This window comes from Falco rusticolus, chromosome 7, assembly GCF_015220075.1.
Source record: "Falco rusticolus isolate bFalRus1 chromosome 7, bFalRus1.pri, whole genome shotgun sequence".
Taxonomy (NCBI): domain Eukaryota; kingdom Metazoa; phylum Chordata; class Aves; order Falconiformes; family Falconidae; genus Falco; species Falco rusticolus.
Genome location: NC_051193.1, coordinates 2,400,913 through 2,414,298, shown reverse-complemented (window position 1 = coordinate 2,414,298; position 13,386 = coordinate 2,400,913). Strand labels below are relative to the sequence as shown.

Genomic DNA, 13,386 nt, shown 5'->3' with positions numbered 1-13,386 from the left:
GCGGGCGCTTCCTGCCGCCGCCCCCGCCGGGGCCGAGCGGAGCGGGGCGGGGAGCCCGGCCCGGCCCAGCCCAGCGGAGCGGCGCTTCCCTGGGGCGAGCGAAACTTCCCGGGGGGCTGCGGGATCGGGGGGGTTATTCCGATTTTTTTTATTTTTTTAATTTATTTTTTTTCGGCACTTTCGGCGGGGACCGCGGGGCGGAGCCGCCCGTGCCGAGCCTGCGGCGGCCGGGAGGGGCCGGTGCCCGCAGCGCCGCCGGCCCCCGGGGATGGGCTCCGGTGGGGCGCCCGCCGCCTAGCGCGGCTCGGCTCGCACGGCGCGGCGCGGCGCGGCTGGCACGGCTCGGCTCGGCTCGGCAGGGCCCGCCGCGGGCAGCGGGGCCGCGCTGCACAGCACAGCATGGCCGCGGAGCTCAGCGCCGAGGAGGAGCAGGTATGTCCGCGCCGGGCCGGGCCGGGCTGGGCAGGGCAGGGCAGGACCCCCGGCTCTGCCCCCCCTCCCCCTTTTTTTTTTGGCTGTCCCGGGTTGCAGGGCTGTTTTCTCCCAGCGGGGCGGTTCTCCCCAAGGAAAGCCCCATTGGCAAAGCCCCCTCCTCCCGATTCGGGCAGCCCCCCACCTATGCAGCCCACTCACCAGGCAGCCCCCCACCTATCCCCCACCTATGCAAACCCCCCACCCGGGCAGCCCCCCAACCCAGACAACTCCCCGCCTATGCAGCCCCCTCACCGGGCAGCCCCCCCACCTATGCAGCCCCCAAGCCGGGCAACTCCCCACCCAGGCAGTCCCCCCACGTATGCAGCCCCCCAAACTGGGCAACTCCCCACCCTGGCAGCCCTCTTAACGGGCAGACCCCACCCCATGCAGCCCCCCAACCCGGGCAACTCCCATCCTGGCACCCCCCACACACACCCCCACACACACCCCCAAGCTGCCCACCCAGCACCCCAGAGGCCTTTGCAATGCCAGGGTAAGCAGGGGTACCGCAGCACGGGGTTGGGGTCATGCACCCCCAGAGTGGGGGTGGTAGTGCGTGTGTCCCCCCCCGGGCACCAGTGGGCTCTCCTCGCCGGCCTCCCCCCGTGGGCAGCCGTGGGGATGCGTGTGCACGCGCTTCCCACGCCCCAGGCCTCCCGTGACGTCCCGGCTTCCTCCACCGGCCTTGCGTCAGCGCGGGAGGATGTCGCCGGGCTCGGGGAACGGGGCCGATAAGCCAGCCAGGGTGCGTCAGATGACGAGAACCATCTCTGGCTGTTCCCCCCCAGCCCCCCACTTCACCCTCACCCCCAGGGATGCCCACCCGGCTCCGCATCTGCACCCGAGCCGCCCGCCGAGCTCCCCTGGGTGATGCTCGGGCTGTCGTGTTGGCCCCCTCGCTGGCCTTGGGGGGCTTATGATGTGAAGGCAAAAGGGACCAGCTGGTCAGTGTTCTGTTTATTTGGTTGTTTTTCTTTTTTTTAAAAACATCCTTCATTCCTACAGGGAGGTTTAGGAGGGTTGGTGGGGGACCCCAGGTTCCCCCAGACCCCGTGGCCGCACAAGCCCAGAGCTGGCAGAGTCAGTCCTGCAGCCCACACTGGTGCTCCCAGGCTTTCTCCTCCACCACACCTCCCGCTATCAGCGTGGTACCGCTATCTCCAGGGCAATAAAATCACGAGGAGAAGGGGGTGTTCATGCCCTGTGTCCCCACCGGTGCCTGTGATTTGTGTTTCCCCTGCGTCACGGAGCGGGTGAAGCTTCCAGCAAACGGGGTTTTAGAAGACCTGGGAAAAAAAAAAAAAAAAAAGGCAGGGAGCTTGGTTTGCAGCGGGGCCGTGGCTGGGCTTCCGCAGCCAGGATCCCAGGAGAGGGATCCAAGGCGTTTGGTTTGTGCAGGAATATCAGATGGAGAAGATGAAGAGGTATTTTCAGGAATGGCTCCAGGTTTGGATCACCAGGCAGGGGTGGGGAAGGCTGCCCTCGGCGCTGCCCTCCATGGCTTGGAAGCCAAAATAGTGGCAGATTCTCTCTTGGTGGGTCAGTGCTGGCTGGGGCTGGGACATCCCCTTCCTGCCACCTCTTCATCCTCCTCGGGACCATCATCAGGATTTCCTCTGCTCACTCCGCTCTCTCCGTTACCAACAGCAAGCTGGGGGGGATTTCACCCCTCTCCTCTCCCTGCCAACCTCGGGACACCTCCGACTCCCCAAGATCTCCGCAGTTCCCTCCCCAGCCTATCCCAGAGGAGCCAAACTGGTCTTCCTCGGGTTTTCAGCTGTGATTTTTCACAGGACTTGTGTCCCCCTGTCCCCGGGCTGAAGAATGAGGGTGGGTTTGCTGCCTGCCAGCCCGGGGGAGGAGGCCTTGAAGAGCCCCCGTGTTCCTGCGGCGGTGGCTTTGTCACCGCCCTGCCCTGGCACAGTGAAGCGGGGACTTCGATGACACCAGTGCTCCAAAGAGCAGCATTGTTCAAAACACCCAGCCACGGACCATTTCGCTCCCAGCGCTGCGTCACTCGCAGAACCGGGGCTGCTTGCTGCAGCTCTGGGTCACGGGCTGCGCACCCAGCGCGTGAAGCGATCCCTGCGGCGCTCACCTCGGCACCCGCACGAACCCAAACAGGATCGGGGCCAGGAACAACGGTGAGACCCGGTGGAGGGAGGGGGCAGAGCTGCGGCTGGCAGTGATGCTCGGCTCAGTAACTCCTGGGTCGCCTGCTGTTGAATGTTGGCGCTGGTAAGTTTGGGATTTCGTTTAGCTGCAGGAGAAAGTTGGAGTTCATGGCGTGGCAAAGTTGGTGCTTGTTCTTTTGGGTCTTTCCCCCCTTGCAAAAAGCCTGACATCCCTCATGATGGGTGCTGGCAGTGGGATCGCATGAGGCGTGATGGGTTAGGTGTTGAGGAAGGAGACCCGAACCACATGTTGCGTCCTCTCCCAGCTGCCACCGCGCCCCTCGGGGCGTCCTTCCCATCGTCTCAGGCCGTCTTTCTTGTCCCAGGTTGCGGTGCCGGCTCTGGTCTCCATCTGAGGGCGGTGGGAGCGTGCCTGGTGCTCACCCCCATCCCTGTGCCATCCTGCGTGTGCTGGGGAAGGAGCATCTCTGCTGTTTCTCTGGGTTTGCATCTCCAGCCCAGCCCTGGCTTTTGGGCAGCAGGGGGGTCCCAGGGGGACTCACTCCCTGGCCCACCAGGGTGCGGCCGGTGGGGCTCCCCACCTGAGCTCATGGATAGGCTATATTTGATATATGTACGTGTGGGAGTGTGTGTTGCGTTAAGGCTGAAGATGGTTTCTGTGTTCCCCTGTTTATTTTCCCCATCCCTCTTGAGTTCGAGGAGAAACCATGAGCACTTTGGGCCACAAAGAGTTGCTTTTGTTTTGGCAAAGTGGAGGCTGTTGGAGACGAAGCCATGGGGATAAGGGCGTCCCGTAAGTACAGCTCCCAGGAGAAGCTCCCTCCGGCTGCTGGCTGGGAGGTGGGAATGCAAGGCAGGGGGGTGTACAACCCCATGTCTTCTTTGCTCCCCACCTTGCCCCCTCCCCTCTGGTCCCTTGCCCCCAGCAATTGCAGAGATGGGGGGACCGATCGGGCTGTCAAGCTGCAGCCAGCTGACAGTGGCACACCACTGTGCCAGGAGGGCTTGTGATGCTTAAAGGGGATTTTTGCTAGAGCTTGGAGCTGGGCTGTTGAAATCTGCTTTCAGATTCCTCCTGGAGCTGCCGGCAGCAGACCCAGCCCAATTCTGTGCGTTCCCTCCCAGCTGGTGCTCACCCGGCCGCTCTGCAGGATTCTGATACTGAGTTAGGGAGCTTCTGGCTGTGATGCGCTGGGGTCTGGGCTGGCCCTTAGCAGCTTCCAGCAGCTGGCTGAACCGATACTTCTTCCAAAAACACCTGCAGATCAATGCCAGGTGGGCTGCAGAGAGACCCCTCAAACGAACCGGGCTCCTTCGGCTCATCCCATGAGAGGGGCTTGCTGTGCCGCCGAGCTTTGCGCCGCCGATAAACCCCGGCCTTTCGCTTCCTCCTGTCGGAAGTCATTAATGCCGACGAGCTTCTCTGGCTGAATAGTTCCCAGTAACTCTGTGCCACTGCCTGACATCCAACACCGCCGCCTGCCTGCGCTCCCTGCGCCAGGAGCCAGCCTTCAGCGCTCGCTGTCCTCCTTGCACCGTCATCACCATCCTCCGCTCTTGCAGGGATGGGAACTGCTCCGTTTTGGGGTGTACGTGGGTGGGAGCAGGGCATTTCAGAGACTCCCTCTGGCCTGCCCGCATCCCTTGAGCAGTACATGGTGGCAGGCTGGGCCGTGCTGCCCAGGCTCCCTCGGGGCTCCCATGTGGGACACGGGATCGATAACAGAGCAGAAGGCAAAGCTGCTTCCATTAGCACGGGCGTTCGGAAGCCCCAAGCCCACCTTGCAAACACAGCTTGTAGAAATACTACCTTTTGGGGTTGTTTTGCTCGCCTTCAGGGCTTTAAGCCTGCCGGGAGGTTGCAGGTTGGGATTTGTGACTCTGCTCTGGCAGCGCTAGGGTTGGAAAAGTTTTTCTTTTTTGGTTTCTCATGGTTTCGGGCACGTGTGGTGTCGGTGCTTTGGGACGGGAGCGTGCTTGTGCGGGGTGACCCCAGCGCGGAACAGGGCTGTGGGGAGCAGCAGGAGCATCCTGGGACCCTCCTGAGCTGAACCTTTCTCATCTGGTCATCTGCAACTCTGTGAAACTGGGCTGTGTCCCGCGGCATGTCAGAGCGTCGGCCCTCGATGCTGCTCTTATTTCACCGGGATGGGCTGGCAGCTCCACGGTGGAGCTGCAGCCCCGGGAGGCCACTGCTGCTGAGGTGTTCCCGCTGCGCTAGGGCTGCTGTGTCTGAACGGGAGTCTAATGCCTGTAAAAATCCTCCTTTCGCTTCCCCTCTCCTTTCCATGAGTCTCCCCCAGCCCCAAGGATGTTTTTCCGGTGCCAGCACTCCTACCACTTGCTCCCTTCCCCACGCTGGCATTGCCTTTGTCTCCATCCCCACTGCCCTCACCCTCTTTCCCAGTAGCTGCCGTAGAGCTCCCCGCTTCACCCCGAGGAACTGTTGGGTTTGCCGAGACGTGCCCAGCCCCTGCCCACGTACCGAGGACCGTGTAGCTCCCACCATGACCAGGGATGCTCCTTGGGCATTCCTTCTCCTCCTGCCCCATCTCACTGCATGCCCCCTGCCTCTCCCACAGGCGACCAAGCAGTTCCTGGAGGAGATCAACAAGTGGACGGGCCAGTACAATGTGTCCCCGCTCTCCTGGAATGTGGCTGTCAAGTTCCTCATGGCCCGCAAGTTTGATGTCCTGCGGGCCATCGAGCTCTTTCACTCCTACCGGGTAAGCGAGCAGGGCTGGGTCCCCCCCCCAGCCGAGGGCGTTCTGCTCTGTGAGAGATCTCTGGTCCCAGGGACGACCCTCTCCCTGCTTTACTTCTTTTTCCCGCTCCCTTATGAGTTTTATTCAGCTGGAAAATCCTTTTTCAGCCAAGACAAGTCACCATGGAGATCTCACCGACCCCAGTCCCCTCCCCCCTGCTGAGAGCAGTGTGCATGCTCGCAGGGTGCCCTCCCGGCTGGTGCGTGATGCCCGCAGAGCGTCTCCCACTGTATAAAGGAGATATATGCATATATACATTTCCCATGCTGCTTTTGCAAAGCTGCTCCTCCCCGTGCTGGGGGTTGTGGTGCTGGAGCCAGCTGCAGTCCTCTGCTTGGAAATGGGGCCATGGAGCAGAGGTTTCCCTGCTGGGGATTCCCTTGGAGGGCTGGCTGCCCCATGGGGACGTGGCGATGGCTGGGGAGGGCTGTGGTGTCCGTGCTGGCCATCACGCTGCTCCCTGCCCACAGGAGACGCGGCTGAAGGAGGGCATTGTGAAGCTGAAGCCACATGAGGAGCCGCTGCGCTCGGAGCTGCTCAGTGGCAAGTTCACCATTCTGGTAAGCGGGGGTATCCCCCCCCAGTTACCCCAGCCGGGCAGCTTGTCCTGGCTCTGCTCTGTGCGGGCATCCTTGGGTGCTGTGGGAGCTTGACCCTGTTTCCTCACCAGAGCGTGCGGGACCCGTCGGGAGCCTCCATCGCCCTCTTCACAGCCAAGCTGCACCACCCCAGCAAGAGCGTGCAGCATGTGGTGCTCCAGGCGCTCTTCTACCTGCTGGACCGAGCGGTGGAGAGGTGAGCCTGCCACCGCCGAGGTACCGCGTCCTACAGCAGCGGGTCCCCGAGAGCCCCTTTCCCCACCCAGGGCCAAGGGCAGGTGCTGCTGCTTGCTGAGGTTTTGATGAAATCCCTCCAAAAGCCTTCACGGGGCAAAGATGGGCCGTCTCTGCCGTGAATGTGAATTCCCAAAGGTGAAATTGTGGCTGAGTCTGTCTGCGTGCCTCTGCGTGCCCTGTCTCTAGTTAGGGGAGAGAAGGGCTCGCAGCTCCCTGTGGCCTGAAGTTCCCCACCTTCCCCCGGTTTGAACTCCAGCCGGTCATCCCCGTGGGGGCGTTCAGCAGGGGAACAAAATCCCCCGAGTCCTGACCCAGGCTCTTAGCAGCCTTTCCCTGCCTACGTCCAGGTTTCAGTTCAGCAAAGCCCCCGATTCCTGCAGGCTTTGGCCGGGGAGGAGGTGGCCCTGCCACCGGCAAGATGTAATGTGAGCCCTGCCAAAAATATGAAGTCAGGACGCTCCGCTTATCCTGCTGGGCTCTTTCTGTTTTTGAACTTAGCCGTCACGGGCGATGCAGCTGTGACAGGCTTAAGATAAGAGCCAGGCATAAATAAAGGTTTTAGGAAGAGGTGATGGAGCAGCTGGGAAGGGCAGAAGCAAGCTTTGGTTCATGGTTCAAGCTTTGGGTGCGTGAGTCCTCCTGGCAGCACAGAAGGGGATTTTTTGGAGTCAGCGAGCTGAAGATGAGTTTAGCGTGGGGTAGGTCTCCTCCTGCAGGGGCTGCACAGTTGGGTGTTGCAGGGTTGACTTTGCTCTTTCCCTTCTCTCAGCTTCGAAACCCAGAGGAACGGGCTGGTGTTCATCTATGACATGGCAGGCTCACAGTACACCAACTTCGAGCTGGACCTCAGCAAGAAGATCCTCAACCTGCTGAAGGTAAGGGCTGGGAGTGTCCCGCTGTCTGGGGACAGCGCAGGGGCCACTCACTCGCCGAGTACGTAACGTCCTGTGGCTTTGACGGAAATTTTCATGCCAGACCATGCTGACCACGTCTTGGCCGAGGAGCACCAGCTACAGCCCTGCAGGACCTTGGCATTGGGAGCCCGCCGGGCTGGACCCAGCCCGGGGCTGCGGGTCCCGCGGGTGGGAGGGGATCAGCTGTCCCCATGCCGGATTCCTCTCGCAGCTGCTGGCAGCGCTTTTGGGAAAACAGATGCAAATTATTTTTTAATCATGCTGGCATTTCGTGCCTCCTCCCTTCTCCGGAAAAAAAATAAATAGCAGTAAATATTGGCCAGGGTGTGTTCTCCGGACAGATCCCAGCTCCCAGGCTTCACCTCTCCCCTGTAGAGCCAAACCCTCTGCCTACATAATTCCAGGGAAATAATTTGTTTCCATATCGGAGCATAAAACTAAGTGTGGCTGTGGGCTAACAGCTGTGTGCGAGGGGAGCTTCGGATGTGGCATTGCCACCTCAGGGTCCCCTTTGCTAGTCGTCACCTCTGCTGGGACGTGTGTCCCCCCTGGGAGAGCGCGGAGAGGGGCCGGTTCCTCCCCGACACCATGGATCTGACCCCCTCCTGCCTGCAGGGTGCCTTCCCGGCTCGGCTCAAGAAGGTTTTCATCGTGGGAGCACCCATGTGGTTTCGCGTGCCCTACTCCATCATCAGCCTGCTGCTGAAGGAGAAGCTGCGGGAGCGGGTGAGTGGGCTCACCCCAGCAGGGAGGACTGAGGCTGTTTTCCCTTTGGGATGGGATGGTGTAAGGAGCTTGTGCCCTTCCCGTCTGCTGGAAGGTGCTGAGCCCAAATCTGTGGGAAACGGAGGCTTTCTCAGCCAACTGCATAGCTGCCAACCTGTTTCAGTTTTTTCAGCAAATATACTGAACCCCTTCTGAAATCACCTTCCCTTTACTTCCTCTGCGGTGATGCTGCCAGCAGCAGCAAGTGGAGGCCATGGTAAATGATTAAAGGGAAAGGAAACCTCTGCTGAGCACGCAGGGGAAAATGGAAGCTTAAGTACCTGTGCTCAGGCCCTATCTGGCAAAGCCAAAAATACCTAAACCAGTATTCTCGGCATCAGCGGTGCCACTGGCAGAGCCCGTTTCCAGCCCGGTGTCTCCCTGAGCTGGAGTTTGCCCCTCTGCTGTTGGTAGGAGCTTGGAGCTGCTTGCAAATTTGGAGCTGGGTGTCAGTGTGGACTCCCACATGGGTACGTGGGGGGGCCAGCACCTGCCCCACTGCTGGTGTTCCCCTGGGTGCCCTCCCGGGGCAGCGGAAGAAGGGGGAAGACACTGATGCTGTTGCGGGAAATCTCCAGGCTCCATTGGGACCGTGCGAGACCTTGTCATCCCTGTCCGCAGTGAACCCTCTCCATCCTTCTTGGAGTCACCCCTGCCTTCTTCCTCCTGCAGGTGCAGATGGTGAAGATGTCAGAGCTGAAGGAGCACCTGCCCCGGGAGTGCCTCCCCGAGTACCTTGGGGGTTCCCTCAAACTGGACCCTCTGAGCTGGAACTGCCGGTTCCTGCCCCAGCAGAATGGGCACCCTGACCCCCTGGACGAGCTCATCCTGGTGCCGCTGGCGGCCCCCAAAGATAACGGCTCTGTCCACGTCCCCGGGCCCAAGTCCGTCACCCTCCAGGAGCTGCTGGATCACGTCAACCACAAGCAGAAACGGGGCATCTATGAAGAGTATGAAGATATACGGCGCCGGAGCCCTGCTGGCACCTTTGTCTGCTCTTTGTGAGTTGGGGGGAGGGAGCCAGGTGCGGGCCACCATGGGGGCACCCTCTCCTGCTCCAAAAAAGCTGGGTCCCCCCCATCACTGCACTTCTGGAGCTCAGTGATAGCCCATCTGGCTCTTTGGGGTGCAGTGCTTTGGGTTAGCAATGGAGATCCGCCAGCCCAGCGATGCTGGGAGTCCCCTTCATGGCTCCTGCAGCCCCCGGGGGTAGGAGGGCGCCGCGCTGGGGACAGTGGGGACCAGGACCTGGCCGGGACTCCGCTTCCCGAGGCTTTGGCCAGGTGATGGCAGCAGAGCCCAAGCTATGGGCGCTGGAGGCTTGTGCAGAGAGAGGGATGCTGCCTTTTCCTTCCCTGCTTGGAAAACATCCCCATGTCCCTCTCTCCCGCCTCCCAGGGCACCCTACAACCAGGAGAAGAACCGGTACGGGGACGTGCCCTGCCTGGACCAAACCCGCGTCAAGCTGGCAAAGCCATACAGCCGCCCGGAGGTGAGCCAGCCTGGGGTGGCAACGCGGGGGTCCCACGTGAAGCCGAGCTCGGGGGTCCCAGTGAAGCCGAGCTCAGCCGCCCCGGCCGTGGGGCTCCGGAGGGCTCATGCTGTGCGCGCTCTTCTCCCCGCAGCTGACCGACTACATCAACGCGAGCTTCATGGACGGCTACAAGCAGAGGAACGCTTACATCGGGACTCAAGGTACGGCCTGAGCCCACCAAGGGCTTATTTTGCTTCTGGTGCACGTGTGGGCTTCACCCCCCTGCCCAGCATCAGCCACCAGCCATGGTGGGGGACATTCTGGGAGCAGGGCACTGCAAGCCCCCCTCCTCGCTTGGGTGTATTTACTCCTCCCTGGGTGTATTTATTTACTTCTCTCTGGGTGTATTTACTCCCGTCCTGGTTCCCAGCCAGGCGGGAGCAGTTTCTCCTGGGAGGGAGCAAGCGGGTCTGTCCTCCTTCAGCCACCTCCCACAGAACAGGTCCTGGGCTGAGCAACCCCCGCTGGCAGCAGCGCTGGCAGCCCCCTCCTCCTGCCCCTAACCCAGCCCCTGGGTTTGCCCCGGCTGCCCGGGGATGGAGCAGAGAGGGGGAATCGGTGCCGAGCCGTAGGGATTCGGCGCTGGGGGGGGCAGTCAGTGGCAGCTCCAGGCAGGGCTGGTGGATCTATACTGGGGTCAGTTCTAGCAGGAAGGGGCTGTGGTTCCCCCGGGGGGGCAAGGGGGGCTGCTGGGCCAAGGGGCTGGCCCAAATCCATCAGGTCTTGGGCTGATACGTGGGCTGTCCCTGCAGGGCCTCTGGAAAACACCTACGGTGACTTCTGGCGCATGGTGTGGGAGCAAAATGTCCTGGTGATCGTGATGACGACTCGGTGAGTGCTTATGGCGGGGGCACAGCCCTGTTTTTCTTTGCAAAATGAGCATTTTTGGTGTTGGATGAGCGGTGCTGTGCTCTCTGCAGTGACCTCGCAGCTGTGGTGCCAGCCCGAGCCCCGCAGGGTGGGGACATCACATCAGGGATGGTCTGTGTGGGCCTTTTGGGATCCCAGGGGGCCAAGTCCGGTTGGCATGGGGCGCGTTCCCAGCAGGGCAAGGAGGACATCACCAACCTGTCCTTCTGCTCCCAGGCTGGAGGAGGGAGGCAGGAGAAAGTGCGGCCAGTACTGGCCCCTGGAGAAGGATTCCCAGGTGTGCTTCGGGGCCCTGACCATCACCAACCTGGGTGTGGAGAACCTCAACCATTACAAGAAAACCATCCTGGAGATCCACAGCTCAGAGGTGTGTGGCCAGGGGATGGCACAGGGGCACTGGGGGTCCTCTCTGGCTGGGGGCAGAGGAGGGGAGAGGGTCTAACCCCCCCCTGCTTTCCCCCAGACGAGGGAGCGGCGGCTGGTGTCCCACTTCCAGTACCTGAGCTGGCCGGATTATGGTGTCCCCTCCTCTGCGGCCACTCTCATTGACTTTTTGGGGGCCGTGAAGCAGCAGCAGAGGGTGGCAGTCAGCGCCCTGGGACCTCGCTTCAAGGGTCACCCCGGGGGACCCCCAGTTGTGGTGCACTGCAGTGCCGGCATCGGCAGGACAGGTAACGGGGTAGCCCTGCTGCTGGGGGTGTTGGAGGGGGCGAGAGGCAAGTCCAGCCTCCCCGAGGCATTTCCATCCCAGGGACCCACGTCTGATTGCAAGCTGGCAGACCCGTCACACGTGTCCCCAGGACTTTCTGGAGCCATCAGACCTGGGGGAAATCCCTGCCCTGCTTCTCCCGATGCCCATGGTCTCGTGCGGGAGGTTGGGGGGGGGGTGAGGACCACCACTGCCCCGTTCCAGTTCTTGCAGGGGATAGTGATGGCTCTTTGGTGGTTGACGTCGTTGTCCCCAGGTACCTTCTGCGCGCTGGACATCTGCCTGTCCCAGCTGCAGGACATGGGCACGCTGAACATCTACCAGACGGTGCTGCGCATGCGGACCCAGCGTGCCTTCAGCATCCAGACCCCCGAGCAGTATTATTTCTGTTACACCGCCGTCCTCGAGCACGCCCAGCGCGAGGGCCTGCTGCTCGCCAACCACAGCCGGGCCGGCCAGGAGAAGAGCTCGCCGGGACACTGAGACCCTCCGCCTCCCTGCAGACCTCCCCCCCTGCCCCTTTCCCATCCTCCTGGGGCTGCCGGAGCCGCTTCTGTGCCCACCGGGGCTCGGCAGAGCTGTCGGGGTGGCAGTGCCGGAGCGCGGCGGTGCCGGAGCGTGGTGGCCGCCCGTCCCCGGCTGTTAGCACTGCTATCGAACTGTGCCTTACTCAAACCAAATGGTGGCTGCCGCTCGCCAGGGGGTGGAGGATGGTGTGGGAAGAGGCTCTCGCTCCTCTCCACAGTGTGTCTGTTGGTTGTCTGGGGAGGTGGTTTTTCTTCTCTTCGAGTTTTTGGGGGGTTGTTTGTTTTTTTAATTTTATTTTTTTTGTTGGTACCATCTAAAGTGTATTTAGAGAGGGGCTTTGCAAAGCTCTAGGAAATGTGTTTCCAGTCCTGCCCTGGGGCTTAGGAATAGGCACCTACGTCAGTCTTACCTGCCACTAAGTCTGTGTGTCTGTATGTATGTGTGTATATAATATATCCACGCTGTGCCCAACCCCGGCCATTATATAGATACATATATACAAGCACCCGTTTTAGCAGCTCCTGTGGGTCCCTGCTGTCCTGCCATCTCACCGCTGTGATCCCTGGAGTGGTGAGTTTGGTCCTGGCTCTGTCTTGTCTTTATTATTAATTTTTCCCACCCCCCTTTTTTCCCTTTCCTGCTCCTCATGGGCAGCGTTGGGACCCAGTACCTGCTCCCCAGTCCATCCCATGGGATGCTCAGCAGCATCCTTCCCCTGTTTCACCTTCCTCGCCATCGTCTCCCAGCAGCTTTGCTCCCAGGAGGAGAATCTGGAGGAATTTGGCCACGGCAGGCAGGTTGGCTGGGGGGAGTGAGGAACTCATGGGCATCCTTTGCCCCTCGGGGCGCACCCCTGGGAGTCACTAGGTACAAGGCGGTGGGGCTGGCCGGGGACCGACCGGCTCTCCAGGTTGCCCGGCTTTCCCAAGCCGGCAGTGGGAACCTGCGGGCCCAGCCCCGTGGTGAGTCACGGGCTGGAAGAGCGCTGAGCAAAAAGAGCCGAAACCCTCAAGAGGTGGCAGTGGCACCTGCCAGGACGGCTGCCACCACCCCAGCCACTGCCCCTCCACGCTGCCCAGGGGAGCTGGGGCTGGCAGCGCTGGGGCTCGGTGACTTTATACTGTAATAAGCTCTTTGAATGTGTATATTCTTATTTTTTTATAATCTTGGGGGGGGGGGGTTGTTTCGTTTTGTTTTTTTTTATATTTAACATTAACTTGATCCAAGCCAGAGCCAGAAGTATTTGTAAATGTTCCTATTTTGCTCTCGTTCAGAGAAACATTTTTGTTGTTACTTTTTGGGTTTTGTTTTGTTTTATTTGTATCGACATATAAATATACTACCAGTGACCAGTCCTTGTGGCTATCGTGGTGGAGTTGATCAGGGGCAGGAGAGGAGAGGGAGGGAACTTAGGGTTTTGCACACCCCGCAGTCCCCAAAAGCAAGCTGGCCCCATCCCTGGGGACACACGGACCTGCTGCAGCTCCCCAGAACTTTGGGGGGGGGCACAGGGTGGCATGGGGGAGCACGGGGTAGAAGTCCCATGGGGCTGGAGGGCTTGGGGCAGCAGCTGTGAGAGCCGGCCAGCCCCCTCCTGTCCCGGGTGAGGCCCTGTGAGAGATAACCAGGCTGCTTTCCTGGGTGGGCAGGAGGGAGGGCAGCGAGAAGGGCTGTGCTGTATGCAGCCCCGTTTGCTGGGGGGCAACAACAAGTGGCCCCCATCTGAGCTCCTGCCTTTTTTCCCAGGGCCTGGCCGAGCCTCAGAGCATCAATCTGTCCTGCTTCAAGCAACGGGCTCTGTGGAGCCTCCTCTTTGCATACGCCATTTCTCCAGCTGTCACCTTCCTCCTATTTTT

At 61.0% G+C, this 13,386-nt stretch overlaps 1 protein-coding gene across 3 annotated transcripts; it reads left to right on the top strand.

The window, feature by feature from the left end:
• The first annotated feature begins 9 nt into the window (after window positions 1-9).
• Window positions 10-12,885, top strand: PTPN9 (protein tyrosine phosphatase non-receptor type 9). Of its 3 annotated transcripts, none has more exons than XM_037395353.1 (13): window positions 10-432; window positions 5,192-5,335; window positions 5,845-5,934; window positions 6,045-6,169; window positions 6,980-7,085; window positions 7,740-7,850; window positions 8,562-8,890; window positions 9,288-9,381; window positions 9,515-9,584; window positions 10,176-10,254; window positions 10,510-10,660; window positions 10,757-10,964; window positions 11,259-12,885. In XM_037395353.1, exons 1-13 carry the CDS (start codon window positions 400-402, stop codon window positions 11,483-11,485), a joined length of 1,767 nt encoding a protein of 588 aa, XP_037251250.1. In that variant the 5' UTR covers window positions 10-399; the 3' UTR covers window positions 11,486-12,885. The 3 variants fall into 3 exon arrangements, with proteins under 3 accessions (XP_037251250.1, XP_037251251.1, XP_037251249.1); XM_037395354.1 differs by lacking the exon at window positions 10-432 and adding an exon at window positions 3,277-3,402; XM_037395352.1 differs by lacking the exon at window positions 10-432 and adding an exon at window positions 3,332-3,402 and having other exon boundaries at window positions 3,678-5,335.
• Window positions 12,886-13,386: the final 501 nt, after the last annotated feature.